This window comes from Typopeltis vanoorti, chromosome 5 (assembly GCF_054136105.1).
Source record: "Typopeltis vanoorti isolate ZY-2024b chromosome 5, IOZ_Tvanoo_1.0, whole genome shotgun sequence".
Lineage (NCBI taxonomy): Eukaryota > Metazoa > Arthropoda > Arachnida > Uropygi > Thelyphonidae > Typopeltis > Typopeltis vanoorti.
In genome coordinates this window covers 4100381-4117018 of record NC_143553.1, presented here as the reverse complement: position 1 = coordinate 4117018, position 16638 = coordinate 4100381, and the positions used below count along the sequence as shown (strand labels likewise).

The 16638-nt window shown below is 35.8% G+C and overlaps 1 protein-coding gene across 4 annotated transcripts in view; it reads right to left on the bottom strand.

Moving 5' to 3' along the window:
• Window positions 1–16638, bottom strand: part of LOC150106194 (LIM domain-binding protein 2-like) — a 607136-nt gene that overhangs the window by 293928 nt on the left and 296570 nt on the right. For all 4 annotated transcript variants that reach the window (XR_016548352.1, XM_090393030.1, XM_090393031.1 and 1 more), the window contains one exon: window positions 14235–14252. Coding sequence is in view for 3 of the 4 variants with exons in the window: in XM_090393030.1 (XP_090249156.1) it covers window positions 14235–14252 (18 nt within the window). In the remaining variant the exon portion in view is untranslated. The remainder of the gene's footprint in view (window positions 1–14234; window positions 14253–16638) is intronic.

Here is a 16638-nt window from a genome sequence, read left to right as displayed (position 1 = left end):
GGGGTTGTTATAGGATCAATGTTGAATCGGTTTTACAGAAAATGGTGGGAGATCAGGGAAGAACAAGAGGTCATCCCTGGAAGCTGTATAAGGAGGGTGTGAACAAGGAAGTGAGAAGCAGGTTATTTGTATGCAGAGTTGTGAATGATTGGAGTGCTTGCCTAAGAGTGAGGTGTGCGTCTCTCTATGTTCACTGGACATCTATAGATACTGTATGGTCACTCCGATGCTCGGTGATGTGCCACACCAGGCTTCACCATGTAGTCCTGTTGTTTGCTATTTTTTTTTTTTTTTTTATAGCCTCAACTCTCTGAAGATCAGTCACTCCACACACACCATCCATCCATCCATTTCATTGATGGTCTACCCCTTCCCCTTTTTCCAGGAACTTTACCTTCTATTACTGTTCTGAGCAGTCCCCCTTCCATTCTTTCTATGTGTCCAAAATATTTTAACTTTCTTCTGTTAATATCCTTAAGGAGCCTTAAAGTTCTACTGATCTTTTGTAACACCCATTCATTTGTACACCTTTCAGTATATGATATCCTCAACAGCCTTCTGTAACACCACATCTCAAAAGCAGATATCCGTTTCTTATCTGACTTCTTTAGGTTCCAAGTCTCACATTCATAAGTCGCTGTTGGAAAAACAACTGCATCCAAAATCCTCAACTTTGTTTCCATGGAGATCGATCCATCCTTCCTGATTTTAGACAGGTCTCTGACTGTTGTTTTAGCCATTCCTAACCTTTTTCTGACATCTTCCGAACAGCAATTCTTCACATTAACGATGGATCCCAGGTACTCAAACTTGCTGACGTCCTCAATTCTTTCTCCATTAAGGTACACTTGTTTCTCAAGAGCTTCTCTGTTTATATATTTCCTTTGAGAACCATAATCTTTGTCTCGCTAGGATTGAGTTGAAGTCCTCTGTTATTACTGATCTTGTTAACTTTGTCAAGAATTAGTCCCAGTTCTTCCATGTCATTACAAAGGAGTACTGTATCATTAGCATACCTCAGATTACTCATCAATCTACCTCCTATCCTAATTCCTGTCCTGAGCTCATCCAATGCTTCATGCATGATGTCCTCCGCATATATACTAAACAAGTGAGGAGAAAGTAAACATCCTTGCCTAACTCTTTTTTCAACTTGAAGCCAGTCAGTCAATCCAACACCTGTTCTTAATGTGGCCTCTTGCTCCCTTATACAAGTTGGCTATCAACCTGATAGTATGTTGAGGAAAACCCATTCTTTTCATTACTTCCCACAGTTTCACATGCTCAACACAGTCAAAAGCTTTATAGTAGTCTAAGAAACACATTACCAGAGGGAATCTGAATTCTTTACATTTTTCTATGATCTGTCTAAGGCAAAGGATCTGATCTCTGGTGCCCTTACCTTTCCTAAAACCTGCTTTTTCTTCGGGCATCTCTGCCTCAACTTTGGCCTCAATCCTAATTAGCATGATCTTCAATAAAATTTTGCTTGCATGAGATATTAAACTAATAGGTCTATAATTCTTGCAGCCTTCATATCACCTTTCTTATGTAGTGGTATGAAAACCAACTTCTTCCAGTCTCTAGGCCATGATCCTGTCTCCCATATCCTTGTAATCAATCTATGAAACACTCTTATTCCTCCGTCTCCTGTGATCTTAATTATAACTCTGCTGGGATTTCATCTGCACTTGGGGCCTTATTGCTGTTAAGCTGCTTAACTGCTCTTTCAACTTCATGCCTAAGGTTCCAAATCAAAATTTTCCTGGTGAGAGGGCTCCACATTTTCTTTATCCACTCTGCTATACAGTTCCTCACAGTATTCTTTCCCTCTTTTTTTTTTTGATTTTCAACTCTTCTGTTAGTAATGCTCCATTCCTGTCTTTGATGACATTCAATTTAGGCTTAAACTTGTGCTTTAAGTCATGAACTAAATAAAACATCCTTTTATAATTGTGCCTCCTCATCTGGAGCTCTATTTCTTCACATTTATTAGTATAGAACTTCATGCCTTGTCTGGAATGCCTTGTCCGAGTGTGTGGTGTCTGCAGAGAATTTGAGTGTTTAAGATGCGATATGATGAGCTGTGTGTGTGGCAAAAGGACCTCCCAGATGAGTCTCTGACTACATGGGATATCAGGGTAATAATAATAATAAATGTTTCAGTGCTTCGCTTGAGAGGGCAGAACAAGAGGTCACCTGGAGAGTTGTGAATGAATTTAATGGGTTGCCAGAGTCAGTCGTTAGAACTTTGTTAATGGGTTCAAGGAGAGGTACGATAGATTGCATGGATAGTTTGGGTCTCCTATCGACAAGTCTTTGAAGTCCATGGTACAATAATAATTCTTGTAGTATGTAAATACAAAACTGAACATTTTTAAACTTTAGATAAAATGTTCATGATTTTTGTTTGTTTTCTTTGTAGCATTATTTTTTGTTTTATTTTTCTTATATGTCCACAAATTTGTAAAACTTCAACGTAATTAACATCATCTTGACTTTCCACAAATGTAAGTAATGTTTCTGCAGCTGTTACGGCTTCAATACAATTTGCTTTCTAAGCTGTGTGCAGTTCCTCCTCCTCATCATCATCATCCTGATCAAGAGAAACAGTTGATGCTGCCACCAGCGTCAGTGCGTGCACACTTTAGCTTAAATTATCATAAGTCATTTTTCATTAATATTTTTGTAATATACTTGACTGCGCACTCTGGTGGCAGAATGGGAAACTGTAACTGTGATGACAAATAAGTTCTGCGAGAAGGATGATGCAATATTGTTTAATTATGATGCAGTGTTATTTAAAATATGCAGTAATGACTTCTGTTATTTTACGAATCCATTGTATAGAGAATTTTTAAAAAATTAAATCTGTATGTACTACAGAAGATCCAGATAATCTGACCCAATGGATAATTTAGTCCGAAATAATCGGAGTTTTACTGTATTTTAAATAATGGCCTTACAGTACAGTTGTATCATGGGTAGGGTAAGGATTTTTTTTTTTTCCTATTTTATATATTTGTTTGTATTTTTATGTAAAAATAAATAAAAATACACACAAAATTAATATTAATAAAATAGATAAAAAAATCTTTAACCCACCCACAGTACAAATGTGCTAAAGGTTTACAAAAATCTTTTGTAGGTGGGAGCCATGAAAAAAAAAAAGCACCTGGAATTCAAATTTTAGTTCAACTCAAATGCACACACTCAGATGAAGTGCCAACAGGATGAAGAGATACAAATAAGTGTGCATATATGCTGATTATAACAACTATTATATGATTGCTCCTCTTTCCTACTCAATGATCTGCACTAATGATTGTCTAACTTTTTTGACGGCAACTGTAAGATATCAAATGTAAGATGCAACCTGAGTTCAGAGATGTTAAAATGTGAAAACATGTGCATCTTAGAATCAAAGAAATATGACAGTTAAGATACTCCACTTAATGACTACAGTTATTATACCACATCCAGGATATCTCAAAAAAAAGAGTCAAATCATGTAGCAAGAGCTAAGGTTGGCTATTGTTTTATAACTTATTTCATGGTATTAAGCACAAATTCCAGTCAAAAAAAAGCTCAGTACATACATAAATAGTTTGGTACACCATATTGAGGCACATAGCAGGAAATTATGAAGTTTGGTATTAATACAGAAACAAAGAATGAATTTGAAAAAGTGGAAAGCAATCACATAAAAATAAATTTTTAATGCATCCAACAACATACAATGTGCTGGCAACACCTATGTCAGGATCACATATTGGTGAATTTATTACCATTACTGCTACTAGAAAGAGCCATAATCACCCTCAGTTAAGGTGAAAACTTTTGTCTTTATCCCTTCAAGTGTCTAAATTAGAAATCATGGTTAGCAATAAATATGTGATCAACAATTTTTTCTTTATGTGACTACTACCTATGAAAAGTTTTTTTTTGCTAATATAATTAACGGCTATTTTAGCCTGTTTTTGTTTAGGAGTGTCCCTTATATTTAATACATTGGCTAACATAACTCAAAAGGGGTATATATATATTTTAGGGCATTATGGGCGAGTATAGAAGGCAATTATGGCAGAATAAAAAATGTGGAAAGATTATATACATACCTTGATTTTGGTTTAAAGATGCCTTCTAAATCCAAGCTCTTGTTGAAGGGGGGGGGGGGAAGAGAGGGAAAGAACATGGGGATGTACTTGAGACATGGGAAAATAAGTTTGGGAACCCAGGTTACTATTAATAATATATATATATATTATTTTGTTGTGGGGAGAGGGGGGGGGGAAAGAAGGGGAAGGGTATCCTTATGTGGAAACTGGGGCAAGGGTTTACGGGGTGTGGACCGTTTCGGTCATCGTCTGACCATCGTCGGAACTTTGTGGGAATGACTGTAGGGCTATGTCAAGGCTGCAAGATGTATCTGCCAAATTTGGGCATTTGTTGTCGCTAAATGGCCGGAGGCGTGGCTTAATTTGTAAGTTTTGGAACGTCCAACATTCGGAAATTAGGTAGGGGCGGTGGACGTTGATAGAATTACCATCGCATTTTATGGCAATAGTTTCGGATATTCTAAGCATCGTTTCGTTTTCTTGTTTGTCAATGATTATGGCTTTGTCAATTTGGGGTTTTTTTTTGCAAAACCTATAGTATATCAGGACTATAGGTGGACTAAGGATTTTTTCTTATTTTGGATTAATTTTATATTTTTTACATAATGCAGGAAGTGTGCTGTATACACTACACATGGAACTTTTTCAAGCCATTTCAGGCCTCCAATAAGCAGGGAAGTGGTCTCATACTGGGAGATGAAATTCATCTCCTAAGGACAACCTCAAATATTCATACCTGTGGCATGATTTGAACCCACATCTTATTGTTGGAAAATTGATATGCTAACTAATCAACCAACAAGGTGGAAAAACCGATTATGTTCAATCAACATGTTCATTTGAATACAGCCAACATCCTTACCCAACCTAAAATCCTAAGGTCAATATCAAACAAAATGATACAACATATTATAACCAAAACGATGTGGTGATAATATAAAAATAGAGAAGAAAAGTAGATGTTATTATTACTACTACTTTGAACCACCATATGGTCATAAGACTCACTGCAAGAGGCCCATCTTGAACAACACAAAGTCTGTCATACCTCCATAAATCCATTTCCTATCTGCACATTCACTAATCTATCAGGCAATGAATTCCATAGTCCAACTACCCTCCATGTAAAAAAAAACACTTCTCTCCTTCCTACACACCACTTCCTTTCACAACTTCCAAGGATGGTCTCTTGTCCTTGATCCTTCCTTCAGATCACATAAAAAAAATCTCTCCTGTGTCTATCCAATAAATACCTCTCAACAGTTTAAATGTCTCAGTCATGTCACCCCTTCGTCTTCTATCCACCAAACTGTTGAGCTTACATGCTAAACAGTGTGGTGTCTAGCCTCATAACTAACATTGTACAGCCCTGATATCAATTTGGAATTGTGATTCTGCATCCTTTCCAAGGAAACTTATCCTCTTCAAATTCCAGTGACCAGATCTGAGCACAATAATCCAGATGTGGACTGACCAGGGCTTTATACAAACGATCACCACTTTTGTATTTCTACTGGTCAGTCATTATTATTGCAGCAATTTTCTAGGTTACCTTCATCACCTTCCTTGATACTAGTCTCCAATACATAACCCTGATATCTATCAGACAGCCAATTTCCAATTCAATTCACTAACCTGAGGTCTAAGCTCATGTGTTACAACTTAAATATCAACTTATCAAGTTGCACCATGTCAAATGCCTTTGCAAAAAAAGGCAATATTATGCCTTTCCCTCATTAACTGCTCTTGTCATTTTATCATAAAAGACAAGCAAATTACTGAAACAAATCTCTCACTAATTTCTTCAAAATCTTAACGACTACAGAAGAAATACAAACCAGTCTATAGCTTAATTCCTACCATCCACCACCATTGTACAATGCCACAATTTTACTCTCCTTTCACTCAATTGGCACTTGTCCAGTAGCTACACTTTCACTGAACAGCTAAGTCAATGGAGCTGTCAGTTCCTTAGCACATTCTCTTAAGACATGCAGTGAAATCTTATCCAGTTCCACTGCTTTATTGACTTCCAGAGTACTTAATATTTGAAACAGATTCCCATCATGCACTTCTAAAACTTCAACCGTTCCCATCTCTCCAGAATAACATGCTTTAGCAGGATTAAATATTTCAATAAAGTGTTCACACTAAACAGCTCCACTATATCATCTACACTGGTCACTTGACCTTTTCCATCTACCAAAAAGGTTATCCATCCATAATTATTTCTCCTCTAGTGGTCACATAACAAAATAATTCCTTAGAATTTTCTTTGGACTGTGGTACTAACCTCTCCTTGTGTTCCATTTTGGTCTTCCTTACTATAGTAGTCATTTTCCTAGCATGAGTTAATTCCTCATGCTAGGAAAATGACGTTCTCTACCTTTCTCTTCATACTTTTTCCATAACCTGTATTTCATATGTATTCCTGTTTGATTTCATTAGTCATCCATTTTATACCAAATCAGTTTTTTTTTTTTTTTCACTCGAAGAATGCAATTTGCCATTGCTATTAATAAATATTTCTTCACTAGCTCCCATGCTCTGCTAGTATCTCTCCCTTGCAATTCTTTCATATGAGAATGCTCCAAGCTGATTTCTAAGATTGTTATTTTCACCAATGGGATGGGGGTGGGGAGACTGACATCCCAGTTACAATTAGATCCTCCGAAGAACTCCAGAACTCCATTTCTTTACTAATATATGCTTCCTCTGCATAATTTATACTGCTATAGTTAAAATCTCCCATAATGACCACTAGCATTGCATGTGCCAAAACAATTTGTCTAAACATTTCCTGTTCATCACCATCTATGTTCATTAGCCTATAGCAACATCCTACTAAAAATCATTTCCTGCCCACCTCTACTTCAAAATTTCAAAACTATAGTACCATTTACTTCCAAATTCTGCATTCTGAGAGGAATCGATTCATCACTTATTATAAGTAATGCTCCACCACCCCATTTGCCTTTCCTGCCAAAACACATTATACACTTCTATTCCTGTCAGGTCATCATCTGCTCTCAACAATTTTAGGACAGGCTGAGCTATCAATGTACCCAATTCACTGCCTTTACCTATTATTATTCACTCTAGACAAAATTTGATTCTGTTATATATCATGCATTCTTCCATCTCCCAAGTCACTATCCCCACAAGAGGCCACCCCTGCTACCAACCACTGTGGTAACTCTAGTTTTCCTGTTCTAATACTTTCACTTGTCTGGGAACAACAATCTTGCCAGATGCTTACGTCCTTCCATGTTCAAATGCAGTCCATCTCTTGCATATGGCTCTCTTCTATCCTCAAATACATCCCAAATATCCACATATTGCAAACCTCACTTTTAACACATTCTTACTGTCATGCCATTCATTATCACTACTTTTTCCCTTAATTCAGTATTATCATATCTGGATAAAACACTATCTTCCCTCTCACACTTTTGCTGCACAGTTCCTAACAATAACCATAAATCTCTTGGCACTCAATTAACACTTCCTCTCAGATGGTTTGTACCATCCCAGATAATTATAATAGAATTCTCATACAAGGAGGAGGGGTGCTAGAAAGTTTTGATAAACACCTAGAACAAAAATGTTAAAGCAACTGATATAACCACAAAAAAAAAAAACATAAGTTATACAGAACAAACTAGTAGCAGAGTTATGAAGGTAACTTATGTTTTTATATCCTCATATGTTCTTACTTGTGGCTATATCAGTTGCTTTAATATAATTTTTTTTCTAGGTGTTTATCAGAACTTTCCAGACTCTCCTTGTATTCCCGTATTTAAAAAGTGGAATAAAGCAGAATATGAGAAGTAGAGAGGAATTTCTTTACTAAGTGTTCCAATTAAGATTTACGAATAAATTAAAAACATCAAGAAATCATATACTTGGTTTAATCCTTTATCCAAGTGTAAGCAAACAAGTTTGCACCTGAACTATTTTCAGCACTGGGGCAACTCATAAAAAGGCTAATGACTTCACATCACTTGCCTTAGTATCCCATAATGCAAAGCACATCTCCTTGCAGCCAAGTAAAATGTTATGCATTATGGGAAAGGTCACTACCCAGACTGGTTTCGACCTTCACTAAGGTCTCATCAGTGGGAGCCAGACCCAGAAATGATACTAAGGTTGAAGTAATGCAGAGGTCATATTTTCATATACGAGTAGTAAAAATTATTGATAGGAGATTAGTAATAAGGTGAATTTAATGTTGTACAGTAATACAGTATGGTGCAGAAAAAAAAAAAAAAAAACAGTACTGAACTTTGACACCCTCTTCAGTACACGCTATGAGATATGCCATTCAATTACATGCACATTAATAGAGGAGCACGTGTAGAGTCTATGCCATTACATTCAGCTGTAGCAATGGTGTTGGCGTTGGAAGAAAAGACGTTTATTGTTAAGCATCATTTTTGTTCATATGGAGTTCATAGAGCAAATGATACAAGCCTACATGTTTATGAGCAATTTGTTCGTTGTTTCCAAAGCATGCCCCAAGCAATGGTGTCATCATTGCTAATGCCATTGAAATGAAGGTTCGTTTCGAGGTCCACAGAATTCCTGTACCCATAACGCTCTCCAGATCTCCCATCACTGGATGCCTTCGTTGGATATGTTGAAGGAATGGGTTTTCCACCTTGACCTGCCTTTAATTGATGAACTAAGGGACAAAATTACACGATATGTCCAGCAGATGTCCCAACTCTTGTTCTCCAAGATGACAGAGAACATTCGCATGAAACCTGTAAGACAAGGTGCCCATTTGAAGCACGTAATCTATTATCATTAATGATTTATTTGACCAAGATTCCACCGATAGTTGTGGATGCACATATCAACATATCATCATGTGTAAACATGATGATATGTGCATCCACATATATTTCTTTGTTAATAAACCTGTTTACTGCATAATATATATCATTGTAGTTATTCAGTACTGTGTTTTTTGCACCATACTGTAGTAGCCTGTACACACCTTGAGGGTACATATCAGGAAATTGATGATGAATTGGCCTCTTTCTAAGAACTACCACCCAATCCTTAACAAATATGGCTGCATAAAAGCACCCCTTCAGCTAAAACACAAAACCATCTCCATTAGACAGCATCTTTTAGGAATGTGGGCTTTGATTCTTCCTTGCATCAGTTGTGTGTATAAGCGATTGTAAAAAGATTGAGTATGTCTGAGTTTTTAATAACTGCTCAATTATCCAAAGTGAGTTTACTTGCATTGGTTCTATTGATTTCGGTGGGTTTTTTTTTTCCCCTTTATACCAGATGCGTGGGGTTCTTCTGCAATAAGTACATCTGACTTCATTTGTTTTGTTCATTTGGTTGATTAGAATTTATCAAAAGTTTTATCTATGTATTTAACAAATTACAAGCATCTATTATTAGAACTGATTTGTTTGCACTTTCCACCCTATAAGAGGAATGTTTTCTTTTTAGCTCTTGTTTTTTCCTATTCACAATAATACTGCTCATCTTTTTTTGCTAATGTTAAGCTTTTAAAACCACTCAATAACACTCCTGATCCTTTGCATTCCTTTCCTGTTTCAGTTTATTTTTACCAAAATAGTATTATCCAGGAATTAATCTGTCTACTTGCAACAAATTTTTCTCTTGATTAGAAAGTAAATTGTACTTGAAAAGAAATTCTATCATTGTGTTTATCCTTTACAAAAGCATTGGAAAATGAAAGTTCACATTAAGATTTTCACAGCTAGGCTACTTATATACAGAAACAGTTCAATGCGCATCAGATTGCCCTAGTATTCCATAATGCACAGCATATTTTTGGACAAGTACATTGCCATTCATTACGGGAAAGGTCACTACACAAAATCAGTCAAACTGGTTTTGACCTTTAAAATAGTTTGTTCAAGGTGCCTGAGGATTCTAAAAACTGAGTGATTTAAAAGCATTCTCTTATACCAAGTGATTTTTGGTAACTCTCTCATCTAGGATACTAGGTCTCTAAACATCACTATAATGTTTTTCCTGCCAGAGAGCATCTTGCACACTAGCAGATCTTGCTTGCAGTGCTGGTGCTGTGCTTGATGCTCTCTGCAGATAAAACCTCCACTAGTGCTGAACTCTACTCAGAGTTGAGAAGTGCTGAGACTACTCAGCAACATGCTAAGCTCATCAGCATACATCAACCATTGTTCATGTATGCTGATGGGCTTGGCAAACCTAACCAAAGATTATAAGAAATTTATCTATAAGAAAGGATGAATATAGAGGACTTTTAGTGTTTGGAGATGAAACACAAGTCATAACTGCTGAAGTATAGTGGAAATGTTCAATGAATACACTAAAAAATATTCAAGGCTAAGAAGAAATCAAAGGACAGTATCAGATTTGATTTAAATCCTATAAATAGAGCATTTAAAGTAGAAGTCAGAAAGAAATTAAAAGTTTGGAGAAGACAGGAAGAGAATTAGAAGAACTATAGGAAAATAGGAAAAAACAAAATGTACAGTCATAGAAGACAAAGGAGACTCTAAATAAAGCAACAAGAAAGAAAGATTGTAAAAGGTTGTCAGAAGAAGTTATTCAAATAGCAGAGGAAAGAAGAAAATGAAACTTCAGAGAAACAAAGAAAGGGTTCAATGAATGAGTGCAGATTTCCAAAGACAGGCTAGGAAAGATAAGGAAAAACTAAAAAAAGGTGCAAGGAAAGTAAAGAAAGCAATATTATGGGTAGAACAAGAGAACTGTTTAGAAAAATAAATGATGTTAAAGGGAAGTTTATCTCTAGATTAGGAGCTGTAAAAAGAAATTCAAGTAAATGTCTGATGAAAGAAGAAGCAGTGAAAAAAAGATCAAAAGAGTATATAGAATATTTGTACAAGAAAGATAATTTGAAGGGAGAGAATTTATTGAGGAACCCATGATAATGAAAAGTGAATGGTTTGGAAGAAACCATAGTGGCCTAGAGATTGGAAAACATCAGTATTCCAAAAAAAAAAAAAAATCGAATCCCAGATATTGTGAGAATTACAGAACCATCGCTTTAATCTCACATGCAAGTAAAATTATGCTAAAAGTGATCCAACCAACAAAGGTTGGAGCCATATGTGAATAGAGAAATGCCACAAGAACAGGCAGGCTTTAGGAGAGGTAGAGGAAGTAGAAACTAAATAACAAACATGAGATGGATTAGGGAAAGAACAAGAAAATTTCAGAAGGAAGTATTCATCTGTTTTACTGATTATAAGAAAGCTTTTGATTGCATGGATCACAACAGACTGAGGATTGTAATGAGAACAATGGAAATACCTAAACATCTAATTCTCCTGATAAGAGAGCTGTATAACAACCAAGAAGCTTCATTAACAAGTTCGCTGCCATGCTCGGGCATAGTTTGTTCCCGTATGCCAAGCAATTTCGCTTCTTCAAGGTCAGTACGGGTAATCTCGTTGCCAGTGGTAATCGACATACGAGTATATTCGTAGTTGGCTTGTGAAGCTTATATACCATCTAAGAGTATACACACTTTTGCTGCTAGCTCCACAAGCCAAGCATTTTCACTTGTTCAAGGTCAGTACGGGTAATCTCGTTGCCGGCGGTAAGCATCATACGAGTATATCCATAGCTGGCTTGTGAAGCTCATATACCAATTACGAGTATACTTGTAGTTGGCAGCGAATGTGTTAAAAACAGTCTGTAAGAAACAGTGTTCAAGTGGTAAAAGGGGTGCAGCAGGGTTGTATATTGTTGCGCTACCTTTTTAATATTTATAGTGAATATATTATGAGAATGGCTAATTTAGACAAAGATCCAGCTGGAATTAAGATTGGTGGCAAAAAAGTAAATAATTTAAGATATGCAGATGATACAATCCTCATACCAGAAACTAAGGATGATCTGGAGTGGTTGATTCTATTGGTTAAGACAGAAAGTAACAAAGCCAGGCTTAATTTAAACATCAACAAAACAAAAGTGATGGCTTCTGACAATTTAAATGAATTTAAATAAAGGGAAATAAAATAGAAATTGTTGAAAGTTATGATTTACTAGTGTCCAGAATCAGAAACGATGGTAAATGTGAAGATGAAAGTAAAAGGATAGACATGGGGAAAAAAGCGATGTTAAACTTGACAAAAATTATGAATGATAGAGGCATGAGTAAGGCCACGAAATGCTAGAATTGTTCAAAGCAATGGTATTTCCAGTAGTGATGTATGGATGTGAAAGCTGGATTATTAAGAAGACAGATCCTGTTGCTAACCAGTCTCATCAATTGGAACATTTCAGCAAATTGATTCATTTGAATTATGGGTGTGGAGGGGACTATTAAGAATTCCATGGACTCCAAGAATGACCAATAAGAAGGTTTTAGAGAATATAAAGACAGAATGTTCCTTGGAGGCGATGATCGCTAAACAGAAGTTGATGTACTTTGGTCATATTATGCGAAATGATGATTCATTGGAAAAGGCAGTTATTTTGTGGAAGATTGAGGGAATGAGAAGAAGAGGTAGACCATAAAAGAGTTGGATGGACAACATAAAAGAACTTACCAACTTGAACTTACAATTACTGAAAGAAAGGACAAGAGGCCAAGTGGAATGGAGAGCGTTTGTTCACAGGATTACCAATAGTTGAAAATGACTGGATGTCACATAACTCTCACATGATATTTTCTGTTTCCATAGTTAAACTAACCCATTATTATCACCCTTCTGTTGCTAACCAGTCTCATCAATTGGAACATTTCAGAATCCTCTGCCTCTTCATTCCTTGGCATGTAGCAGTATCCCACTAAACATCTAAAATTTGTGCTAGCCTCAATCTTACACCTAATGGCCTCAAAGTCATCACTGTTTATTGCTTTCTTAAAGTTGCACATTGTGAGGACACAAATGTTCTGAAATCCTATAATCATCAAACTCTGTTCATGTAAGTATGTTATTTTCCGTTAACCATGTCTCGCTGACACCAATGATTTGTGGGCTGACCAACTGTGTCAAGACCACACGCGATGCATCCTTATTCCTAATACTCCTTGCACTGGTGCATCGTAACTTTAGAATTTGTTTCATAGAACACAACTTTGCCACTATAGAACCAGATAATTAAGATGAAACAAGGCAAGGAGCATTAATAACAAGGTAAGTACATTTATTGATATAAAAGGTGGGCCAAAAGTTATTTGACCATAATATTGTTTTTTTAATTTTTTTTTCATTTTGTTTATAAATATTTAATTAATTATTTTTTTTTGTAATTTCAGATAACAAATATGGCAGCTACTGCACATCAATTAACTTTAGAACAAAAGATTTTTGTTATTGAAAAGTGTTATCGGTAAAGTAACTTTCAGCCCCATATTATATATATAAATGTAAAATGCATGAAATCATATTATCTACTTTGTGTAACTACAAAGTATAACTGCAAATGATTACTGGGATTGTTATTATTTATAATATTAATTGCACATTGTGTGAATTATAACAAATTTTATAAAATATGTATGTGTAATTTATTTTAGAGATAATAAAAAGTGATTATTATTATCATAAAAAAAACTTTGCTACTATAGCAATGATTAATCCAGTGTCTAATATCCTCTCCCATTCTGACAAACAAACTGAGAGATGAATGCTGACAATCTTATTGAATTATAATACACATGATATATATATATATATATATATATATATATATATATATATATATATATATATATATATATATATATGTATGGGCTAACATATTTCATTTTAACTTGATAAATACAGACAATCTATTATTACATATGTTAGGAAAAACATAAATTGGTTTATAGTCACTTGGATAAATACTCGTGACATGTAAGATTATGTAAGGCCTATATAATTCTCAAAAAAAAAATTCACTCAATCATAAACGAAGTTTAATGCACTGAAAGTTTCAAACATTAAGTATTAATATGGTGTATGACATGAATATTTTATATTGATGGCATATACCATTTTTCTGTTCTTATTTTCTCTCTGTCTAACAAAATGACAATTATATAAACTTTATATATGTTCTTTAGAATTTAAATGTTAACAAACATTACTGCTAAAATAAAGAGGGATTTAGTTTCCTTACCTCCATATGAAGAGACATCTGCAAAACAAGAAAATATGCAAATTGTATCATAAAACAATATTAATGCAAACCATATTTTATAATTATTTTTATTTATTTATTTTTAAATTCATGCAGTTATATTTAAAGATCATGTTTATATATCCCCTTTTTGGGGGATTTTTGCTCAGTATTTGTTATGAATGGCAATTATTTCAAGTACTATAACATACAATTAGCTAAGTTAATTGTTTGTTATAGTCTTGACCACTAACACTTGTAGCACCTATTCATCTACCGAATGTTTACTTCCTGAATACAGAATAAAAGTTTTTTCTAAAGCTTATTCAGTCTACTATAGCAAGGTTAGCAGCCAATTTAAGAATACAAGAAAACTTTTCACACAAACAGTTCACCGGTTTGCTAAAGAAAGATCATGTTGTAGCAATCTATTTACTTAATCTACTTTACTTAACAAGGAGATAAATGCATTGGACAAGAGAGATGCATACATAGTGGCATATTTAGATTCTGCAAAGACCTTCAATAGATTGTCACATGACAAGCTGGTACTTAAACTGGAATAGATAATAGATTTGTACTCTCCATTAAAGAATGGCGTCTGCTAAAATTAAAACCTAGGGAAATAATGAAGTAATTTTCCTTCATTTTCAAGCTGTAAAGTGAGTTTAATTTTATGATGGAAGTTAATAGATGAAAGAAAATTGTGTAACTCAGCCACACTGTGTTCCAAGATTACAAATATGTCATCTACATATTTATTAATTTATTATTATCCAGACCTCCATGCAGTCAAAAGACTCATCGTGAGAGATAATTTGTAGGAAACACAAAGTTTATCGTACCACTCCTTGAACATATTGACCGTTCCCGCTCCAACCACTCTCTCAGGCAATGCATTCCAAGGTTCAACCACCCTCCACGCAAAGAAACAACTCCTCACACTCTTGCGCACAGCCTCCTTTCATAACTTCAAGATGGCCCCTTGTCATCGTCCCTTCCCGCCATTCCACCAAGTGAAAGAACTCTCCAATGTCTACCCTGTAACTGCCTCTCAACAGTTTAAAAGTCTCGATCATATCACATCTCCTTCTTCTATCCACCAAACTCTGCAGACCACATTCCTTCGATCGATCCTCATAACTCATATTGTACAGTCCTGAAACCATCTTTGTTATCCGCCTCTGTACCCTTTCCACAGTCAATTTATCCCCTTCAAATCTGAGGACCAAATCTGAGAACAATAGTCTAAGTGTGATCTGATCAGAGTCTTACAACGGAATGATAACTCTTTCATTTCTGCAGGTCAGCGTCCTTCTCAGTATTGCAGCAATCCTCTGAGTTACCCTCACCACCTTTGCAATATGCTCCGTGAATTTCAGTTTTCTATCAATCATCACCCTCAGATCTCGTCTCCCCCCACCTCCTTCAGTACAGCTCCTCCAATCGCGTATGCATCCTCCCATCTATGGATCCCAAACCTCAAGACTTTACATTTTGCTGCATTGAACCGACACCCCATTAATTTGTCCATCTATCTAATTTATTAAAATCTTCTTCCAGGGCTGCCACATCTGCACTATTACTGATAACCCTTCCCAGCTTTACATCATCTGCAAACAACTGAGTGTCCCCTTGCAATCCATTGATAATATCATTGATATAAAGGTTGAACAATACAGGTCCCAGTACTGAGCCCTGTGGAACCTTCTGCTTCCTTGATATTGCCCCATACACAACTCTCTGATACCTATCAGTCAGCCAGTCCTAAATCCATTTGACTAACCCAACATTTAAACCCATGTGCTGCAACTTAAATATCAGCTTATCATGTGGCACCCTATCAAACTCCTTTGCAAAATCCAAAGAAAATGGCAGTATACGCCTTTCCCTCATCAACTGCTCTTGTCACTTTATTATAAAAGGCAATCATATTACTAAAGCAAGAGCACCCCTTAACAAATCCATGTTGTTTCTCACAGATAACCTTACCCTCATCTGCCCAATGCTGTATAGTCCCTCACTAATTTCTCCAAGACATTAACAACTACTGATGACACACAAACAGGCCTATAATTAGACACTTCCAGTGTCTAATTATAGGCCACATACCGCCCTTATGCAGCGGCACTATCTTACCTTCCTTCCATTCCCTGGGTACCTTTCCGGCAGCCAGGCTTTTATTGAAAAGCCAGGTCAACGGAGCTGTCAGTTCTTTAGCACATTCTCTCAAAACCCATGGTGAAATACCATCCAGTCCAACAGCTTTACTGGTATCCAGAGTACTCAGTATTTGGAACACACTCTCCTCTTGCACCTCTCAACCTGCCCTATCCCTCTAGTATTAAAACCTCCTCCAGGATGAAATACTCCAATAAAGTGCTCATTGAACAACTCCACTATG